General features: G+C 40.9%; 4 protein-coding genes across 17 annotated transcripts in view; 2 read left to right on the top strand and 2 right to left on the bottom strand.

Annotated features, from left to right (window-relative positions):
• The window catches only part of fsd1 (fibronectin type III and SPRY domain containing 1), a 25,242-nt gene extending 12,810 nt beyond the window's left edge, over positions 1-12,432 (bottom strand). Inside the window, exons 1-3 of one of the 2 annotated variants that reach the window (XM_054789410.1) lie at positions 12,274-12,432; positions 1,627-1,783; positions 580-849 (exon numbers count right to left, since the gene is read on the bottom strand). In XM_054789410.1, coding sequence (XP_054645385.1) covers positions 580-594 — 15 coding nt within the window. In that variant the 5' untranslated portion in view covers positions 595-849; positions 1,627-1,783; positions 12,274-12,432. The remainder of the gene's footprint in view (positions 1-579; positions 850-1,626; positions 1,784-12,273) is intronic. The other variant, XM_054789411.1, reaches the window with a different exon arrangement.
• Positions 177-10,310, top strand: LOC129188622 (uncharacterized). 7 transcript variants are annotated; one of them, XM_054789418.1, is made up of 5 exons: positions 198-1,848; positions 3,075-3,201; positions 3,361-3,422; positions 5,866-6,009; positions 8,574-10,310. In XM_054789418.1, the coding sequence occupies exons 1-5, from the start codon at positions 1,806-1,808 to the stop codon at positions 8,738-8,740; spliced, it is 543 nt and encodes a 180-aa protein (XP_054645393.1). In that variant the 5' UTR covers positions 198-1,805; the 3' UTR covers positions 8,741-10,310. The 7 variants fall into 7 exon arrangements, with proteins under 7 accessions (XP_054645392.1, XP_054645390.1, XP_054645393.1 ...); XM_054789419.1 differs by having other exon boundaries at positions 201-1,848; positions 5,896-6,009; XM_054789414.1 differs by having other exon boundaries at positions 204-845; positions 1,773-1,848; positions 3,075-3,422.
• Positions 11,146-21,318, top strand: firrm (fignl1 interacting regulator of recombination and mitosis). 5 transcript variants are annotated; one of them, XM_054789403.1, is made up of 25 exons: positions 11,146-11,219; positions 12,286-12,405; positions 13,182-13,223; positions 13,293-13,381; positions 13,497-13,601; positions 13,689-13,829; positions 14,138-14,300; positions 14,374-14,458; positions 14,557-14,695; positions 14,781-14,870; positions 14,942-15,006; positions 15,082-15,230; positions 15,300-15,432; positions 16,516-16,702; positions 17,876-17,958; positions 19,003-19,054; positions 19,203-19,292; positions 19,395-19,580; positions 19,684-19,803; positions 19,870-19,965; positions 20,051-20,164; positions 20,322-20,426; positions 20,506-20,586; positions 20,655-20,798; positions 20,880-21,318. In XM_054789403.1, exons 2-25 carry the CDS (start codon positions 12,312-12,314, stop codon positions 21,087-21,089), a joined length of 2,763 nt encoding a protein of 920 aa, XP_054645378.1. In that variant the 5' UTR covers positions 11,146-11,219; positions 12,286-12,311; the 3' UTR covers positions 21,090-21,318. The 5 variants fall into 5 exon arrangements, with proteins under 5 accessions (XP_054645378.1, XP_054645380.1, XP_054645379.1 ...); XM_054789405.1 differs by lacking the exon at positions 11,146-11,219 and adding an exon at positions 11,694-11,778; XM_054789404.1 differs by lacking the exon at positions 11,146-11,219 and adding an exon at positions 11,795-11,975.
• Positions 20,847-22,221, bottom strand: part of scyl3 (SCY1-like, kinase-like 3) — a 13,520-nt gene continuing 12,145 nt past the window's right edge. Inside the window, exon 14 of one of the 3 annotated variants that reach the window (XM_054789408.1) lies at positions 20,847-21,958. In XM_054789408.1, the coding sequence (XP_054645383.1) occupies positions 21,893-21,958 (66 nt within the window). In that variant the 3' untranslated portion in view covers positions 20,847-21,892. The remainder of the gene's footprint in view (positions 21,959-22,221) is intronic. The other 2 variants (XM_054789407.1, XM_054789409.1) reach the window with 2 other exon arrangements.

Genomic DNA, 22,221 nt, shown 5'->3' with positions numbered 1-22,221 from the left:
AATAACAAAAATCTACATAAATGTCCTTAAGGCTTCTGCAGCCCCACTTTATCTTGCACTAACTACAGTACTACTGAGTCACGATTGCTTGTACGCTCCTTTTAGAAACGTGACGGATTATCTTTCCTCTCATTGGGTGTTGCCACCTGACCTCACAGCAGAGGAGGCTACTTCACGGCCGGAAGGATGTGCATGCATAATTTAATCATGCAGATGAGCAGGCATGCTATACACTTGCATGACTGTGTACTATTTGTGCACACAATAGTGAGGGAAAGAACCCAATGTGTTGCCTCCCAACTAGCATCCCAAGGCTGGAAGAAGACATTCGCTCAGTAAGACTGCGTCCATGTTGTCCATAAGGAGAGGCCGCCCATCCGTGACTACGACGCGAATTCATCGACAGCTAAATCGCAAATGGATTAATAATTGATTTAAAGCAAAATGACAATTATTAATTTGAGGTTGTCATCCACAGAGACCACATTTGGACCGCTTCTCTCCCTTCTTTCTTTGTACGCTACGCCCTCCGACGTCCTCCCCCAATCGGAAACACCTGTTCCTCCGGCTCAGGCTCACCTTCTGGTCTCCCATCTCGCCGGCCGTAGTCCGGCGACCCTCGTCCCGCAAACAGCACTGCCGGTTTCTCCTATCGTCCCTCCGCTTTCCGGAAATTAGCACGGTGGAGCTGGTACTGATGCTGCCGGGGAGCGACGCATCTTTCGAGAGGACACCAGAAGCAAGCAGCAACGCCTTTAGGGCCGCTGAGCGTATTGCGCATGCGTCAAGGGAGAATTGTGGGTAGTGGTGTCTGCAACTGTGGCTTTGAGCGATGATGCCTTCAGGTACCTTAAGGAGATTTAAAAAAATATATGGGTTGTATCACAATGGTTGCAGACGTTTTGCTCTTACGTTTACTTCAGTTATATATATACCTTTTAAAAATGGTCCTAACCATTAAAATGAGAAATAATGAAAACAAAAAAAAAATAAACAAAAAATTGCTTCAGTATACAGTAATTTAGAAAGTAATGTGTAAAGTAGACGGCTGTAATGCCTTAGGGACCTTATGGAGTAAAGAAAACTCTGTAGTGGATAGTATTACTATGGTTAAGTACATAAAACTTTTATTTTACACTTACTTCACTTACAGTATGTAAATTATATTTAAATTATGAGTCATTGCCCTAAAATGAACAATGACAATTAAAAAAATATATACCATAAAGAAAGATATTGGTGTAACTGTAAAGTACAGGGCTGTGATGCCTTCAGGGAAGTCAGGGAAAAATGTGTAGTATCCATATCCATAATGTGTAGTATCACATTTGAGTGTTCATCTTTTTTCCTTAATTGTAATACTAAGCGCAAAAATGGTGGAAGTGCGTAAAATACTTAAGTTTATATATATATATATATATATATATATATATATAACATTAAATTTAAAGCATTTGCATGTTCGCACAACACAAACATCTTTTAGCATGCTGATATGTGAAGTCAAATCATGGAACATAAACGTTTGTTAAGCATCTTCAAAATAAACCAAACCATGGCCATTACAATGAAAATGTGAAAAAGAAAAGGAAAATATAAAGTAGGCAGACGTGCATGTGCATGTACTGTAGATGAAAGCGCATGGGTTCTTCTTCGGCTGTACTTCTTGCACACCCCACCACAGTGACCTCAGTGAAAGCTGCTGACACTCTTGAGTTCAGAGGAAAAAAAAGTCCAACCACCCACTCACTCACTCACAGCTCGTCTTTTAGGTCCTTCAGCGCTGCAGACAGGATGAGAAGAAGATGGAAATGTTATTGAAGCAGACGACGCTGGTGTTACTCAGTGGTAAGCTATATAATACACTACAATTATATAATACACTAGAATGCTAACATGTACTTAGGAGTCTATAATAAAAGTAAACGGTAGTTCAAATAATTGATCAATGACATGAAATGTATAGTTTTAAGAGAGATAAACTCCTGCTATTGTTATTGGTACGTTATTGGTATACGACACAAAAAAATTTGAATACCCTTGTAAATGACATTTGTGGTGCCCCCATGTGCTCTGATCAAAATGCTTTCGAAGACATGCTAGCATACATGTAATATAAATATCCTCAAAGTTTTATAATCGTTAGACAAATGGTCAATGACTTATGGACAATTAGTTGCTAATAGTGCCCTCCCTGCAAAGCCATTTTGCTTTTCAACCAATCATTCTCAAATTTTGTGTTCTTGAAGGTGATTCAGTGAAAACACTAAAGTTACAGTGGCTGTTTTGTAGCACATTAAGCTTAGTGATAAAATTCAAGTCAAGCCAACTTTGGGGTTTAATAACAGCGCTACCATGTGGTGTATGTAGCAGAAAAAATAGTAGCACAAGCAACACAGTCGGGGTCCATATTTTCACAAATTTTCACATGTTTGTGTGCAGTGGTTCAAGAGTAGAGTTACCCCATGAGCTGTCCTAAATTTTTCGCGATTGTATATCATCATAACAATTGTCAAGCATTCATTCAGTGGTTGGTTATCGTCATATTTTCTCTTTGCCATCAGTGGTGAAATCACAAAAAAACAAAACACTGGTGCCGTTAGTCCTTTAAATGCTTGCAAGATTGAACTCGGTAATGACGATTTGAACTCCAAGTTTAGTTTGATTTTTGAGGCTCATTTTTCTAGTAACTTTAGGGGGTTTCCATTATGAAAGCTCCATTGTATATAATTCACTACTACTCATATATTTGGTTTAATTCTTGTCAAATATATTGGTTAAAAGGTAATATTTTTAATTATGATTAATCACAGAATGGAAATGTAATCATCCTGATGAGGAATTTTTAGTTTCATGGAATCAGCTATGTATTTTTGGTGTAATGCCAAACAAGAAAACTACAGTTTGTACAGCGAACCTTTATCATAAATATTGTTGACAATAAAAAAATGACCTTTAATACTTAGCAGTTCATGCAGTCCCAACAATTTTTGCTGAACTGTGATTAGAACAGCTAAAAAACAAGCTACAAAATAAAACATGACACTGACAAGTTTTGTGTCCCCCCTCTGTAGTGTGTGTTGCTGCCACGACACAGTGTACTGCTGTTTTAAACGAAACACGGACAAGAGTGGTCGTTCCCGTGGATTCTGCTCTGACTTTGTGCTACCGAATGAAGAGTTGGACACCAAAGAGATTCGAGTTATACTGGCATTTTAATCCATCTGGACCCTCGTTTGACAACTCTGAGAGAATCTTTAAATCATTCATATTAAATATGTCAAACGAAACTAAGGACACATTTCAGATGTACACTTTAGTCAATGTTACAAACAATAACAGCGGATGGTACTTTTGCAGAATCAATGCAGACATTCCCACACTGATGAGTGAGGATTGCAATGGAACAGAAGTGCTCGTTCGTAAGTATTTTCTGCATCTCATGAAGGGAAGTGATTTCGATATTTGCTAGTGTTTACAGTAGAATTCACAAAGTCAATCACCATAAAAATTATATCAGTTGGATTTCTGTAAAAATATGCCTCAGGAGTCAAACAAAACTTGAGCGTTCAAACTATCATGCGTGCATCTCAGCTCAGTGACTAAAGCCAGGATATTCAACCAGTTGCACATTTTCAGAAAGCAAAAGACCAGAGGCCAGACTTACTTACAGCAGTGCCCACTAACATTCAGCAGATCTCTCTTAAAGCACTTCCTCTACTGCTGACTTGAGGATGCTGCAATTTTTGAGGGAGCTTACTTTTAAATATTTTGTGGGATGTTTTAAATTATAAGTGTTTACAGAATAGACGATGTCCCACTGACCGCCAGTTTAAAACGAATAAATGCCTCCTTAAAAAAAATTAAAAAGGCAGTTTCTGCAATTAATTCAGTTCATAAAAGTTATACTGTAGTTCATACACAGACACTACTGGAAAGAGTTAACATTTCAACTCTGCTGCTAACCAAAACCGCAGCACCTACAGAGACACCTTAACACAAGTCTCTCAGGTGCTGTCCACATGGAAACATTTTCAGGTCGAAACGGCAAAACATTTTGTTTCAGCCTTTCATCCACACGGATGGGTGGCCTGTAATGGTATTCCAGAATCATTGTTGTTGCCGTGTAGACAAGCAGCTACTTTCTGTATACGATGACGGTCACCACCCTGTCGTCGTCACGTGACCAGAAGTGACACACTGACAAAATATCTGATATCTTCGACTGGCCAGACGCTTCCCAGTTGACCTTCTCCTGATATTTGTCTTATGCTCCAAAGTGACTTACAGCAGTAATTCCACTTTGTTTCAGTCTAGTCGAGCCTTGGAAAATGGAAGACGACAGACGTTATGCGCATGCGTTCTTTCTTCTTCTATACTTTTGGTGTCACGTGGTTCTGTGTGTTTACAGCATCACATGTAGCTGTGCCTTATGTATTACATCGTCCTCACCCAGTGATACATTCCCGTCTGGATGCTACAACATATTTTTTATGAGATGAAGTCAAAGATCTAAAACTTTTTCCATATACACAATATTACCATTTCTCTCAAATATTGTTGACAAATCTGTCTAAATATGTGATAGTGAGCACTTCTCCTTGGCTGAGATAATCCATCCCACCTCACAGGTGTGCCATATCAAGATGCTGATTAGACACCCTGATTAGACTGCCCACAATAAAAGGCCACTCTGAAATGTGCAGTTTTGTTTTACTGGCGGAGGGGAGGCGCCACACACGCTATCTGCCATCTGCCTTGAACAGTGGAAACCGGGATTCATCCGTGAAGAGAACACCTCTCCAACGTGCCAGACACCATCAAATGTGAGCATTTGCCCACTCAAGTCTGTTACGACGACAGACTGGAGTCTTGTTGAGACCCCGATGAGGACGACGAGCATGCAGATGAGCTTCCCTGAGACGGTTTCTGACAGTTTGTGCAGAAATTCTTTGGTTATGCAAACCAATTGTTTCAGCAGCCGTCCGAGTGGCTGGTCTCAGATGATCTTGGAGGTGAACATGCTGGATGTTGAGGTCCTGGGCTGGTGTGGTTACACGTGGTCTGTGGCTGTGAGACTGGTTGGATGTACTGCCAAATTCTCTGCAACGCTTTTGGAGATGGCTTATGGTAGAGAAATGAACATTCAATACACAAGCCACAGCCCACCTGTGAGGTGGGATGGATTATCTCAGCAAAGAAGAAGTGCTCACTATCACAGTTTTAGACAGATTTGTGAACAATATCTGAGAGAAATGTTGATATTGTGTATGTGGAAAAAGTTTTAGATCTTTGAGTTCATCTCATAAAAAATAGGAGCAAAAACAAAAGTGTGGCGTTTATACTTTTGTTGAGTGTATTTACTAATCCGGCACAGTGTGGACATGAATTTTTTTCAACCCTGGAAAAAAAAATTCACAGGAACATTTCCGTGTGGACAGGGACGCAGATGACTTCAGATTAGTGAATAATCCAGATGATTAACTCCACGTGTTCTTTGTCTTTTTTGTAATGCCACCACAGAAGAGGAAGAGGAAAAGTGATGACAATCATGGAAATGTAACTAACTACAATAGAGAAAAGTGTGGAGCAGCTCTGTACATCAATACTTATAAAACACAACTAGGTGACAGTATCACTCTGCAAACACCTTCCCGTCAGGATTTATCAAAGTACCTTTGCTTTATTGTAGTTTTATTATACAGTGGATAACAATCTATTTACACTTCTCTGACAGTTAAGAATGTTTCAATACTTTAAAGAACACACAACCTGGAAATCAAACAGGGTCACTGTTGTGTTCAGCATTGGAAGTTCCACTTGCTACTGTGCGCAAAACTACTTGCGGAATATTTTTTCTTACAGAAGGTGTTTCTGTTTCTGCTCCATCCAAAGATGTATCCTTGCAAGACACCTGGTGGCTCTGGGTGACAGTGGCAGTGTTCGGACTCATCGTGCTGGTTCTGCTGGTCCTGTGTTTGCTTCTGACCAGGCAACGTAAACGCAGAGGTAGACCTTTTCAGCTGTCATACAGTTTAATACGTTTTTCCTTATTTTTTATAGCTTTCCTCATTACATTTCATTACTTTAACTCATTTTCATCACTTGTCGTTGTGGGTTAACTGGATGAAATCACTTCTACTTTCCTATAGCTAAGCACCATAGTGAAGCACCATTTCAACCTAAATAGGGATCTTGTCCAAACTGGCCACAATCCAGGCTGACTGATCTGATGGTTGTTGTGGTTGAAAAGTGCAGCAAGCGATACCGAGAAAAACTTGAAGTAAGACACAAGATGGCTGGCAGGTGTTATCCTGTGTGGTCTCTATAATAGACCAGAGACATTAAAGGCTTGTAACACACTTTGTGTTTGTTTCCTTTAGCAACATACATGCAAGCCTGACAAGCACACTGCAGCAACCACACAGCTCAGTTCTCATAAAGTCACAGCACTTTATAAAAGTTGTACACCACCGCAAACTATAACCACTTTAAATTATTGTATGACCTCTCTGACTGAGCATTGCTGTAAAGGCAGAATATTTGTTACAACTCGTGTATTGGATCTCATTATGGATTTTTAAATTTAGGTCTGGGCAATGACTGGTGCTAAGTATTAGTTTGTGTGTGTGCACCCACATGCAACCAGTTTATTATACATTTTAAAAAATCCCCCATTTCCCCCACACATTTATTTCTTTGCCAATTGATTGGTACAAGCAACTAGTCCAAAATGATTTATTGGTGTCTTATTTTATGTACATCAGAAAAAAACGACTATTTTGTGTGTGTTTGTGTGTTCAATTTCAATATCACTGATTCTATACTTTGAGGAATACTTTGAGGTCCTTCTCAAGCCCACTGACATACAGTACCTTCCGTAGAGGACAGTTCCATCACCGTGGTTGAGGTATCTGGGGTAGTCAAAACACTCCCCAGTGGCAAAGCTCCAGGGGGTGGACGGGTTTCGTCCTGCGTTTCTCAAGGCTCTGGATGTTGAGGGACTGTCTTGGCTGACACGTCTTTTCAACATTGTGTGGAAGTCAAGAACAGTACCTCTGGATTGGCAGATCGGGCTGGTGGTCCCCCTTTTCAAGGGTGACTGGAGGGTGTGTTCCAACTACAGTATGGGGTGATCACATTCCTCAGCCTGCCTGGAAAATTCTATTTCAGGGTGCTGGAGAGGAGGCTACCACCGTTAGTCGAACCTCGGCAACAGGAGGTGCAATGTGGTTTTTGTCCCACTCGTGGAACACAGGACCAGCTTTACACCCTTAGAGGGGTACTGAAGGGTACATGAGAGTTTGCCCAACCGGTCCACATGTGCTTTGTGGACTTCGTAAAGGCATTCAACTGTGTCCATTGCGGTGTCCTGTGGGGGTTGTACAAGGACCAAATGGAACATAGTAGCATGTCTCCAATCCGGTACACTTGGAGCAGGAGCCTGTTTCACATTGCCAGCAGTAAGTCGAGCCTGTTTCCGGTAAACGTTGGCCTCCGCCAAGGCTGCCTTTTGTCACTGGTTCTGGGGGCCTTAGGATGTCGTCTCTGCTATTTGCAGACAATGTGGTCCTGATGGCCTCATCGAGCTGTGACCTTCAGCGTTTACTGAGGCGGTTTGCATCTGAGTGTGAAGCTTCTGGGATGAGACTCAGCACCTCCAAATCCGAGGCCATGGTTCTCAGTTGGAAAAGGGTGGATTGAATCTGAGTTGGGAGTAAGGTCTTGCCCAAGATGGAGGAGTTCAAGTATCTTGGGGTCTTGCTCACAAGTGAGGGAAGATTGGAGCGTGAGGTCGACAGGTGGATTGCTGCAGCATCTGTGGTAATGCGGTCACTGTACCGGACCGTCGTGGTGAAGAGAGAGTTGAGCCGGAAGGCAAAGCTCTCAATTTAACGGTCGATCTATGTTCCCACCCTCACCTATGGTCATGAGCTTTGGGTTGTGACCGAAAGAACGAGATCGTGGAAATGAGTTTCCTCCATGGGGTGGCTGGACTCACCCTAAGAGATAGGGTGAGGACCTCGGTCATCCGGAAGGGGCTCAGAGTATAGCCGCTGCTCCTTCACATCGAGAAGAGCCAGATGAGGTGGCTTGGCCATCTAGTCTGGATGCCTCCCTGGTGAGGTGTTCCAGGCATGCCGAGCTTGGAGAAGGCCCCGGGGCAGACCTAGGACACGCTGGAGGGATTATGTCTCACAGCTGGCCTGGGAATGCCTTGGTGTCCTCCTTGGTGGAGCAGGAAGAGATGGTCGGGGACCGGGAAGTCTAGACTTCCCTACTGACACTGCCAGGAAAATGGATGAATGGATGGATGATTCTGAAACTGTGGTATAAGTGGTACATAAGAACACCATGCATTTAAAAAAACAAACTAAAATTTGCTTTGCTGAAAAAAATGTGTTTTAACTCACCTCATCAGCTACAAGCCAATTACTTGCGAGTAAAAGTCAGCTAATGTTGCTAAAATTGGGGATTCATTGTAAAGTATGCAGTTTGCGTGAAAAATTATGAATTACTTATTCATAATAACTACTAGTGAGTTCATGACTGTTTTTTTCATGTTCTTTTAGAACAGAGCTGTCCAGTCTACATGAACACACATCCTTCCCCACGCGCACCCTCAACTGCCCAGCTAAGGGCGCCTCAGAGCTCCCAGAAGTTGCGCACCCCAAGTCCTGCCAGGGACAACAACAACAGCAAACAGAGGCCCAAGCAGCAACAAAGATGTCACAAATGATCAAATTTGAGCTTTAAGATGGCTATGCGCTGGTGAAAACACAATATGCAATTTATATTTAATGTAGAGTAGTGGTTTATTTGTGTCAATGTGTATCATTTAGTTCATTATAAAGGGAGCTTTGCTACATCACCAAGGCTGTGACATATGAACAATCATCATGTACTGCATACATTTAAAAGCACAAGGTACAAATAACTGGTAAACAGACTTGAGGGTATTCAAATAAAAATATATTCCTCCTGAGAGCCAGCAATGCATTTTTGTCTGTTTTAAAAGGTGTTTAAAAGTGTTTAAAGGACAGCCGTATTTCAAACACACTCTTCAAGCATAAAAGCTGCTGTGATAAGTCGGGTTGTCCAATCAAATAGAAGATCAGTCTCCCAAAACGGCTGCCATATCGACCACAAGAGAAGTAACATTACATTTATCAAGCTATTGTGTTCTTAAAGGTAGAAATTGAGTGTTTAAGTTTGAGATGGTTTTGGTAACAGACTACATTTTCAAGATACTGAAAACAACCCATTTTTTAACATTAAACTTTGAAGAACAATTGGAAGTTAAACTTTCCCATTCATGGCTTTCACTCACCGCTGTCTCGTATACACTTACTTGTCAGTGGCACGTACACATACACAAAAAAGTCTCAGAGTACGGACCGACAATTTGGAGTCATTGTGTGGTAATGATAGGCTATACATTCAGCAGTACATTATTAGCTAAACTTTGCCAAATCGCTATCATTAGCTGACCTCATACAGCTACTGCGCGTGTGTTTCATGGAGCGTGGCTGCAACTAGTTAGCTAGTGATGCCTCGGTCGTGAGCAAAATGGTTCTTTGAAGTAAAAGACAGGAGTCGGCCCTTTGAAGTGAAAAGAAGCCATTGTTTTATCTCTTATTTCTTTTCCATTAAAGCTGCACATGATTGGTTAAAATTTGTGGTGCCTATCTAAGTCACTAAGCAGAAGGGGGAGGGAGGGTTATACCAGAGCCGTATATAGAGAGAGTTTGGCCAACTCGGTTTCAGAGCTACTACGCTGTGATTGGTCAACTGCTGGTCACATGACATATGGACGCCATGTTGCTACCCTTCTGCTGCAATTTCATAACGTCAAACGAGAGGAGTGAAAAGCAAATAACACTTCATTGTTGTGCGAAGTAAGTAAAATAACAAGATTTGAATTAGGTGGGACTGCACAATGCAGTCTAGATGTTGGCATTTATTAATGGTCTTGAGGAAAATGTTAAGTAATGACAGTTTCATATGTACATGTATTTATTTTTAATTTAAGCTCAAACTTAGCTAATGATGTGCTGTGATCAAGTGCTATGATCAAAATTGAAATGGAAATCTGTTTTCATACAATAGATGAATAAATCAAGCAAGACACAAGTCATTGCATTGAAATGAATGTTCACTTCCACTATTGTTTACCTTGAAATACAATAATTTCCATGCAGCTTTCTGGTATCATGAAACTGGATGTATTGCATCCAAGTTTCAGACACAGTACATTTGTTTTCATACATGTATGTTCATCTCAAAAAGAGTTTTCATCATTCTCCTATGAAGCCATAAACTTGATATTGTACCAATGTTCAAATACGTTCATTAAAACGTTCACCTCGTGTTAACATGATCCAAAGTTCTATGCCTTCTGTTCATTGTGGATATGTATGTGTGTATGGCATGTCTATATGTTCTGGGTTCTGTTTTATCAAGAGATATAATTGATGATAAAAATATAAGCCTGTACAAAGTAAATGGACTTAAAATAAACTTTTTATCCATTTTAACTCTTGATAAAACAGGGCCCATAATCTGGAATTGAGTTATTTTGGATTTTGTGTTGTAAATAAAAGTTGTAAATATTGTATATGTAACTGAAAGTCATTGATAAAATAGGACATTTAATTGTCAGTTACACTGAAATCACTTTTAAATTTAAATTTAGGACCATATATTCATTATGACAAACAAATTAGAGGAACCTGTTATAACACATTCATTGGTACCATGAAAATGGCAGGCATCTTGCTTGTTATATCAGGAGCCAAAGACAGGAGAAAAAGCAAATACACGTAATCAGATCTGTTATTTGAACATATGTGTTATGTATGAACATACTGATACATTTCCAGCATTCACAACGTTGAAAATCAAAATCCATGTGCCCTAAAAATATACCCTATACTAATAATACCCTGTATCATACATGCAGCGTATTCCTTATATTATCAACTCGTCAAATACCTCAAAGGCTAAAAAGTCAAACATGGGAAAAATAGAATGAAATAGAAACTGTACAGCTAGTCTGTGAAAAAAGTGTTCTGGTGTTTTGCGTGCACTCATGGGCTACATGCTTGAGCGCACGCCCCGTCCTGTGGCGGAGGGTAGCAACATGGCGTCCGTGTTTTCACTTGGCCAAACTCTCTCTATATACGGCTCTGGGTTATACACACAAGCAAGCTGGAAAGGTGAGGAAAATGAGCAGCAAGAAATGAAAGATGATGCCTGGATGCTGCTTTTTCTTTTAGTTTTAACATACTTTATCTTTTATTGTGTAATTTTTGTTGTTGATTGAATCTGATTGGACCTTTTAGTGGAACTGAGTTTTGGTGTTTTAGAATTACTTTTTTGTAACAGTGGTTTCCTTGTTCGGCATATTAAAACGGCATATAAATAACATTTTACATAAATATTTTTTACATTAGAAATTCATATTAAATGACTTTTAAGCAACAAAAAACTCAAAGGCGTCATTTGGGAACAGAACGAGGTGGTTACATTATTATTTTTTTCTAGGACGCACTTGACGCACACACGTGAATTTCTCTTGGAGACTAATAAAGTATGTATCTAGCTTCTCGCCATTACACCGGCTCTTTTTACGCAGACGAGCCAGAAGAGCCAGGACACTCTGCGAAGGGAGGGGCCTGACAGCGGAAGTCTGCATCCAGACTTCTCTCAAAGAATGGAAATTCCTATCACTAGTCCGAGCAGGAAGAGGGCAGAGTTCTTCTTCTTTTTGCTATTGTACAAATAAATTAAAATTAGGTTTATTCGGTTTGTTTTTGTTGTCATTTAGATTATTGTCACGCAGACACGGAAGTAAGAGGAAGTGGACTTTAACGTCACATCCCATTTAAGCACTGGCGCGGGAGACCTGAAACTAGCGAAACTTTGCAACGCCTCATATTTAACATGGTTAAAATTGTAGCTGTTGGCGTGAGGTGAAACTACTTCACAGTATCAGTGTGGTGACTGATGTTAATGCTATATTAAGGGAAGTGACGACAGCAATTTTCTATGAAAGTTGTAAGTACAATAACGCTATGCTTATGACGCTGTCGACGTTGTTAACGCACGACAAACGGGTTAGCTAGCTAGCTAGCTAGCCAGCCATGTCTTCTTTATTCTTTACACTCTAAATTAATTGTGCACATGATATAAAAATAGGTATATCGAACCAGGTAGCGACTTTACAGCACTTTACAAGATAACAGATACATACGTGACTCAATTGCTGACCTGTTTTGACAGCATTGTGGTGGTTGACTGGCGTCGTCATGTCTCAGACCAATACTTCACTCCTGGACGAGGTGGTGCAGTGGAGTCAGGAAACATGCCGCCTGGAGCTCAAGTCTGTCTTGCCCAAACTTACTATATCCTTATGTATTATCTCATAATTAATCACAGCATACTGCACATCTACTACTGCATATCTCTTCTAATGGTTGCTTGCACCATGGAGATGACGTCAAGGCTGTATTTCAAACGGCTATTCGAGGCTGTTTCGTTTCCTTTTTTGGAAAACATGTTTTGTCTTTTTACCTCACCAAATGACTAATATAGTTAAAGTCATACTGTCGGAAATTAAAACAGAATCAGTATTTTTATGCCGATGAACATAGCTATATGACAGGGGAGCTCTGCTGTTTTTAAGGACCTACTGTGGAAAGTCAAAGGTCCTCAATGTGACAGAAGTAATATATTATTATTAAGAAGGTATTGCAAAAACACTAGTTGAAGGTCATCAGGAGCACGCTGCTGTTATTAAGGACCTACTGCAAAAAATGTTAGTGAAAGATCTGTATAAGACAGGGGCGCTCTGCTGCTTTTCAGAGTGTATTACAAAAACTAGTCCAAGATTCTCTATATGATGGTGCGCTGGTGATTTTAGGAATCTGCTGCAAAAAAGTAAGTCACTTTTATAAGTTTAGAAATTTGTATAAATATTTTAGATTTACTTCAATTAATATTTGCTCTCACAAAAAATATCTTACCCTTTATCAGTCCTGCAACTCATACTGTTTATGACTTAGGTAGTTTATGACTTAATGACTTACTTTTCCATGCAGTTATTTTATGATTATTATTTCCATACAGTGTGTATATAACTTGCTATTCTGTGCTCTTGATTTTCTTTAACTGTTGACACGCTTTACATCATAAGTCTGAGGGTGGGGACGATCATATACGTAAGTTCCACTTTCATTCAGTTTGTGATCAGTGTGGATATTTTTTTTGACAATATAATTTTCCTATAGGTGTACTGAAGATAATAACAGACATGTTCCTCCCTCATATTGCTCTATCAGACTTGGAAAATGAATGCTTCTCCAAGATCTTACCAAAGGTTGCCTTTGTTGTAACTATGTCAGTCCAGTTGCATAATCTTAGCTGACAGTTAAAGTGTAACAATAAGTGATTACATCTTTGTGATTGGTTTGAACTCTGTATAACATCTCCAGGCAGTGACAATGTTTGACAATATGAGGAAAGAAATTTTAATCCAAGTTGGAGGATTGTCAAGTCAAAACACAGAGCTGTGTTCCTTACTGAGGAACGTTCTGAAGGTATATTGCTCTACTTAAATGGTATTTAAGTAAAGTTTATCTCTCGTACTCCGAATGTGCTAACAAGTATCTATGCCTCATTCCCAGTCAATGATGCAGATCATTGACGCATTGTCAGCATGCGTGCGTCATGTTGGCACATATGACAAAGTTCCAGACCTTGTGGCCATCCGGACCTTACCAACCTGCATTCTGAAGGTGTTACGAGACACTTTCCAGCACTGTAAGGCGAGTCTATTCGATGGGGCAATGCACCATATACAGTAAGGGTGCTACGCTACCAACAAAACAGCATTTTTAAAAATATATATTTATACTGTAATTTGTTGTTATTGAAATATACTCTGGTTTACACTTTAATATACCGGTAGTACCATCTCAGTAGTTGCAGGAAACTGCAAAAACCATGGTGCATTGAACGCAGTCGTAATCAGACATGCTCAAAACAAAAAGAAAGCTGAGAACAATGGTCTCCTGCATTCACATCACAGCAAGGCCTGATAAAAATTAGGTTTCTATATGCATGTTACTGATAGGAGAGTGAAGTGGTGTACAGTGGGCGCCTATCCTTGGTGGCTGACCTGCTACAGGGACTCTTCAAGGAGGCCTACGCACTCCAGAAGGGTCTGTTGGAGCTGCTGGACAGGATCTCCCTTGATAGCAGTGCCTCAGAGGAGGACGTCTGTGACGTTGTCACAGGTTTGTTCTGCAATATGTCCTCATAATTATGCTTGTCAACCTTCATTTAACACATTTTTGTAATCTTCCTCAGTAATCCACAGCCTCTTGGATATTTGCTCGGTTATCTCTACCCTGGACATGGCGCTGCATGCAAATACCTGGAAATTCCTCATCAAGTCAGTCCAATAAACAGACACAACCATTTTTATACACAAATAATTAGGCTACTAACTTGACTACGGCGTAACCTATAAGGTATTATTACTCTCCTCAGACAGAGTCTAAAGTATCAGACGCTGGTGGAGGAACATCTGCATCATGGTGACATCAGTGCCAGCCTGTGTGAAAACCTATTGGCTTCTTTTGTCAACGCTGTGGATCTCGCTGAGCAGATAAAACACGCTGGTTTGCAGGTCTGTGGCTGCACTCTTAGCAATCAGCAATTATGGATAGAAAAATGTATATTTCCTCTGTCATTCCTCTTTGTTGATATTTTAGGAGGATAGACAGAGCGCAGAGCACAAGCTGTTCCAGAAAACAGCAAAAATGTGCAGATTTTTTGCCAACACATTAGTTCATTACATAAAGGTCAGAAAATTAGCTTCCCATGTTCTTCTACTTCAAAGTATTTACACATAACCCTTATGTACTTTCTGCAGGAATTCAAGGCTTTCTTAACAAAGTCTTGCAGGCACTTTCATCAAATGTACCTCCAGATTATCTGGTACGTGAATGTGTAGTTTTTCACATTACAAGTAGTACTGACACATTTAAGCAATGTGGAAATATGTCTTTTTAGTAAGTTCCCTCCCAGCTTGTGTGCACCAGCGTTGCCCCCTGCTCTTTCCGAGGAGCTGAATGCGGCAGCTCTGGTACCCATGGATGCCCTTCTTTTCCAGCTTCTACCTCTCAGATCTTTTGCTGAAGTGGTCCTCCAGGAGGACCTGCGTAAGTTTCACTTACCAAATTTAAATGCACCATTTCTGTTTTTATTTCTTATTTGGCTTGACTGTGCAGACATACCAAAGGAGCATGAGCTTCCTCATTGCCTTTTGCTAACTAACGTCCTGAGTCAGTTGCCCTCCCAGCCAGAGGAGGGGGTGCTGCAGCTTTGGCACGCTGGCAGTCAGTTTTCAGAGGAGACTCCCAGGTAAAGTTGCGATAGTCTTCACTTTTTCCATCATACACACTCCTGATCAAAATTTTAAGACCAGTTAAAAATTGCAAGGATTTACATTTTGTATTGCTGGATCTTAAGGAGGTTGTAAATTGAGCTTCGAAATGCAAAAAGAATAAACAGACAACAGGAGAGCACCAAACGTGGGACATTGAAAGGTGGAAGAAAGATTCTCTGAGGGAAAAAATGCAACCTTGACGGTCCTGATGGCTTCCAACGTGACTGGCATGACAAGGAGATCCCACCTGAGATGTTTTCCACACGGCACAGTGGAGTGGGCACCGTCATGATCTCGAGCTTCAGGTTGTGCAGGGCATCAAGTGGCAGCTGAATATGTGCAGATGTTGCAGGGGGCATCCATTATGACTGAAGGCCCCCTCGTCTGTGTGGTAATGACTGGCTTTTTCAACAGGACAGCGCTGCCGTTCACAATATCCGCCTGACAAAGGATTTTTCCAGAGGAATAACGTCACTCTTTTGGACCATCCTGCGTGTTCCCCTGATCTAAATCCATTTGAGAACATTTAGGGATGGATGGCAAAGGACATTTACAAAAATGGACATCAGTTCCAGACAGTGGATGCCCTCTGTGAAGCCATCTTCACCACCTGAAGCAACATTCCCACTACCCTCCTGGAAACCCTGACATCAAGCATGCCCAAACCAATTTTGAGGTGATTTAAAAAGAATGGTGCAGCTACTCACTACGGAGTCCTTTTTTGAACTTTTTGTTTCCATTTTGGGGGCGGGTTGGGACTTTTTTTTTTTTTTTTAGCTATGGTTTTAAACATTTGATCAGCTGATGAACAGCCTATTTCAGTGTAATGGTTGTTTGCAATAAATTGCTGACTGAAAACATTTTTTGTCTCACTCCCATTTCTTTTAACATTTTGAAGCTGTAGTTAGAACCTCAAGATCCAAAAGTGCAAAATTCATTGAAGTTTTCCAAGTGGTTATAAAAATTATGATCAGGAGTGTATTAGGTTGATATCAAACTGGTGGTTGATCAGTCTCTTATGTACGTAAATTGTGGATTATTCGGGCCTCTGTCTCCAGGCGTCCTCTCTACCAGGCTGTGTTCACCGCTTTCCAGCGTTGTTATGTTGAACGGAAGGTTCCGGTATTGTTGCCGGGAGTGATGATGAAAGGTCAGGCCCAGGATCAGGTGTCCCTCTACCATCACGTCTGTGTGCGCCTCTGTACCAGCGTCGCTGTGCTTCCTACACAATACTTCCCTGTTCTGGTGAACACACACAACACAGCATTGTATTTGAGGGCTCTTGCCCGTCATTCCATATAGAGCTGCAACAATTGGTTGATGAATCCATGATTAATCAATTCACCACTTAATCGACAACTGTTGTGGTATTTGATTAAGCGCTTTTTAAAAAATGTAAATATCCTCTGATTTCAGCTTCTCACTTCCCTCATCACCCATGAAAGCAGACCTATTATGTTTGTGTTTTCGGCAACAGCTGTGACTTTGGAAAAGAGTGATAGACATTTTTGCCTATTTTCTGATATGTTGCAGACCAAACCACTAACTGTGTTTGGTTCATACAATATTGATTTGGTCCGTCTAAGGCAGGGGTGTCAAACTCATTCGCACAGGGGGCCAAAACTCAAAGCCTACTTGAGGTTGTGGGCCGATCTGGACATGAGCAACCACCCCACCCACCACCACACTCTTTTTATTTATTCTGAAATTTTCAACACTTATATATTTCTGCATATTGATAGTATTAAAGCCTTAAAACCTTCTTGTTATTTTAAGCAACATAATTGGTGAATGAAGCACACTCATATGCATCATCAGTGCACACACACAGATGCTCGTTTGAAGATGCCAGCATGACAGGACATGCCCCAATAATCCAGGTTAGAAAAAATAGTATGGTCAAACTTTGAGAAAGACTCATTAGCACTGATTAATAGATAAGCAGCCTACACACCTTTTATCTCTGTTCGTTTTAAGTCATGTACAGTTAAATTATATAGACTTTCGGTCTGAATCTGACACCCTTATTGGGAATGGTTGTGAATTTCGTGCTATATCCAATGTTTCCACTTATAAAATTAAAATGCCAGAGGAGTATTTGATACTGGAGGAAATGCTTAATTATGCAGATCGCTGTAAGCACTTTGTTTGATAAAGTCTGTGAGGCCAACTGAGTGCTATTTTCCAAACAGTTTCGTGGGCCGGATTAGGCTCCCACGCCTGAGTTTGACACATGTGGTCTAAGGCCTAACAGATTACTCGATTAATTGGAACAAGGTTCAGATCAGTCGACCATGAAATTAATCATTAGTTGCAGCCCTAATTCCATACAAGCTACACCTTCATCTTACTTAATTTTGTGCTAAGATTTCTCTCTCTTTTCCCATCATTGTCACTCATTTTCCTTGTTTATTTCAGGAACGGTGTTTAGTGGAGGCCATGCTGCAGACTGACAGTCAGACAGTTCTGTTGGCCGCAGATGTGTGGTGCTTCACTGCACGGTGAGAAGTAACTACAGTCAAACCTGTCTTAGCGGCCACCTTTATAGAACGGCCACCTGCCTATAGCGGCCACTGAAAAATCCCCCACGGAAAATTTGCGTGTTATAGACCCTGTGTATAGCAGTCACCTGTCTTAACGCGGCCAGCGGCCACCCATTTTGTATCCCTTGGTCAATATCTGACCGCATATAGCGCCCCAAATGCCGACTCAAGCAGAAGTTTCATGCACGAAAAAGTTTCATTTTTTAATCAATGAAGCCGTCGTGTGTAGACTTTTAATTACTGAGTCGTAGCTCAGTCACAATCATTCACAAGATCCACACAAACTGTCAGTTGTTCCACATAAAAAAGCCATCTTCTTTGGAGCTTGTTGCAGACAATGACGCCGTTTATTTCCTGGTGTGAGACAATGTGCACTGGTCAATACTGTAATGCCCCTTGTTGTGGGGAAGGAGAGACTCACGTCGCCGATGCACTTTAATCGCTTTATTAACAGCGGTTTATTAACCTACAGTAGTATTTCTTTACAACTTTTATCCGCAGTCCCACAGTGCCCTCTACTAGTCAACATGTAACAGTATAATTATATGTATCTGCAAACACAACAAGCTTCTAATCACAGACATGTTAATATGTGCTTGCACTAATTCAAAATGGCCGCCAACCTGTCTATAACGACCACCTGCCTATAGCGGCCACTTTTGCCGTTTCCCTTTAGTGGCCTTTAGTGTATTAAATCCATAGCTCTGAGATGTGAAAAACATATACAGTACATCCCTTTTATGTTCTCTTTGCTTTCCAGTTTTGTAGCTACAAACTGAAAATCAGCAAAATAAATCTTGATTTAAAAAAAAAATGTCCATGGTGACATGCATGCATGCATGCATGGTGCTGCTGATCATGTGACACAAGCATAATTTGCATGTTATTGGTGAGAATGAATGAATCCATTCAGCCAAGGCTTCAGTCATACAATGCTCACTGTTCTGCCAGTCATTTTAACAAGAGGCAGTAGGTTCCACTGATGTGTGTCTGTTCTTGCAGGTATGGCACAGCAGAGCTTTGTCTACATCATGTCCTCCTTATTGCTCATTTGGTGGGTATTCTGTAGAACCCATTGGCAGTTCGGCAATATCATTGCATTGCTCAAACTCTTCAGAAAGCAGACCTCGAAAGACAATAACATTGTAAAATGTTGTTATAGCCAAAAACTGCAGCCAAAACCTCTCTGCCTCTTCCCTCAGGTGAAAACTTGTGCATCCGAGTGCTACCAGTCATCCCACCTGGGCCTGCTGTTTAGACGCCTGCTTTTCCTCATGACACCCAACCACCAGGTAAGGACAGGTTTGACCAATGCTCAAAAACAAGTTAATTTACATGGATGAATAAACATGATCACATCCTGTTTTATTCATCTAATATATTGTTTTACATAGATGGAGTTGCTGGAGCGCTTCCCTCCATCCAAATCAGAAAATCTCCCAATATGGCGTCACATTCTCCTCAGAGCTCTATCAAATGATGCCCGTCAGCGTGTGGAGTTGGACGTCATTGTTTTAACTCAAAAAGCTTTAACTGACTGGCAGAGTGGGGGCCACAAACTGAGCGAAGCAAGCAAAGTGGTGAGGACGGTAACAAATATTTGGTGCATTGAAGGAAAACGCACTTCACTACTGTGTGTGGAAAATAAATACTGCATGTATGCGCTGGTGTTTTTGTTTCCAGAATGCTGTGCTACAGTGCCTCCTTGTGGTGGTTCGAGGAAAGTCCCCTCTCGAGGAACAGTGTGTATCTTCTGCGTCGAGGATAGTCACTGAGCTGTGGTCCAGGATGACGCCACATCAGGTGAGACACACAGATGTGTAGTATGAGTACAGTACATACTGTAGCACTTATGTCTTTATTGTGCAGGTGCAGAGCCATCATGTGCTGCAGTGTACTCTGCAGCTCCTCTTGTCAATGACAGCAGTCTTGGTGAAAAACATTGAACTTGAAGTCATCGTTCGGGTAAGTGTGGCTTTAAGATCCACTGTTTACATTGCCAACATAGTGGAGATTGTCTGCAATTACTTCAGGGCTGTGTGTGTCCTAGGCTCTGGCGTGTGTGGATGCTGTTGTGTCCCAGAAGTGTGCAGACCAGCTTCTCTTGGCTGCTCTGGAGTTCCTTTCGTCACTAGGGAAGGTGTTTATCCCTCCAGACAGCCAGGTACGAACACTAGCCAATCACTAGACTTGAGTAGACAGTGTCAGTCATGTCAATACATTTCCCCTCCCAATAAAACAAGGGTTGTCTTTATTCAGAGTGTTGAGGTTCGCACATGCAAACCAACAGGCAGCTGTCTTATCCTTTTTTGTCCCCATAGAGTGAAATTCTGCCGAGGTTGAGCAGTCTGTTTGGCTCGTTGCTATCAGAAAATTCTTGGCTGCTAAATCAACATGCTTTGGAGGCTTTTGCTCAATTTGCAGAGGTACAGCTGTGACTCAATTAATACTACTTGTTTGTCTCCTGAAACCTAACAATCACACATCTTGTAATGTTTCATTAAGATAACAAACCATGAAGAGGTCATTTCCCAGAGTTTGTGTGTACAGGAAACCAAAACCAAGGTGGTGAACTATCTCAGCAAGGTAAGAAAGGCCAACATGTCTCCTTAAGGTAGATGTTGGGGTGTAAATGTGCCTGCATTGTGTTGTAGACTCTGAATGCTCAGGAAGGGGTGGAGTCACGGCTAGAAAGAATCAAGGCAGAGCAGTCAGTTATAGAGAAACACAACAAGAGTCTAGAGACCGGAACTGATGTTTCCATGAAACATTCTGCTGAATCTGTGGTCCATTCAGAGGTTAGTCAATCAGTTCACTTCATTATTTACAAAATAATTTTAAAATAAACAGTGGATTTTTACCCACCTTTTATTACTTAGCCTCAGCCTAAACGAGCTCGGCAGGAGAGCATTGCAGATGAGTACAGCTGCTACATCCAGGCTGCTGCAAGTGCACTGAAAGCCCTCCATGCACTCGCTCAAGACAAGTCAGAAACTAAAGCACTGCCTCCTCCTTCGTGGTTGGCATCCAGCCTACAAGAACTGCAGGTGCTGTTAAGTGACGTAAGCTCAGCTACATCCAAAAACTAATTCTACTGTTTGTAAGGGGGGGAATTAATCAGTCTGAGCCTGTGTTCACTAAAAGTAACTATTTGTCTTGAGTTTTTTTAATGTATCAGCTTTGATTAAATGTATTCGACAAGAAAACTAGTGGCTTGTTTTCAATTATTCTCATTTCCTACTATTTTCCTCAGTTTTATTAGAAACACATTTACATTGAGTGTTTACAACAGTACCTCAGATCTTAATAGATAAGCCAAAGTTGTATTGTCACCACATTTTGACAACTGACCTTTTAAGGACCAACTTCACCGCAAGGTAGCGCTACTACACAGTTGTGCTATCGTTCACTTTTGTATGTAACACAATCCAGAAGATGACCAGTGGCATACATTGTGTCCACAACCGCAGTGTTGCTATCCCATTAGACAATTTTATTTTCCAGTAAACGCTTTATTTCACTACCAATCAAAGCCACTAATAAATTATGTCATTGATACTTCACATTCACTCAAAGTGCAAGCCTTCAGGCAATCAAACCTCTTGCAATAAATTGGAAATCCACATTGTCACTTGTCCTTTATGATGATGGCACATATCACCTCGACAGCGTCAGTTGGCAAGCAATTAAAAATGGCTTCATTAATGTCCCCTCCACTTGATTCGATTCCAGTTTGAAATCACTTCACCTTACTCCCAAAGACTTGTAAGAATGTTTTAGGAACCAACACAAAAATCCACACATTCCGAGTGGTGTTGGTAAATGAGAACTGATACTGTGTTAGGCTCATCTGGAGTTATTTGACTGTTCCAGTGTTGGATCCTGATATTTGTCATCCCCAACAGTTCTCCTCCTCCCAGCTGAGGTCGTTGCCATCGTCCCAGCCATCTGCTTCAGTCTGTAACACAGAAAAACATGTCACTCTTTCATTGGCAAAATGCGTTGTGGGTGCAACTTTGTTTTTTTTGTTTTTTTTTTTAATATATTGCAATAATGTAATCTATTTAATCAATATCACATGACTGGTACTAAACATTAAATCTTATCCAATTAGACTAAATTTGCGAAGTTATATGGGTTCAGCGTTTGGCAGCCAATTCAGACAGATGAGGATGTGTCCATAAATACGTGGTTTGTTGTAGTCAGACAACGAAAATAAAG

This window comes from Dunckerocampus dactyliophorus, chromosome 10 (genome assembly GCF_027744805.1).
Source record: "Dunckerocampus dactyliophorus isolate RoL2022-P2 chromosome 10, RoL_Ddac_1.1, whole genome shotgun sequence".
In the NCBI taxonomy this organism is placed as follows: Eukaryota; Metazoa; Chordata; class Actinopteri; order Syngnathiformes; family Syngnathidae; genus Dunckerocampus; species Dunckerocampus dactyliophorus.
This window is presented reverse-complemented; position numbering and strand designations above follow the sequence as displayed.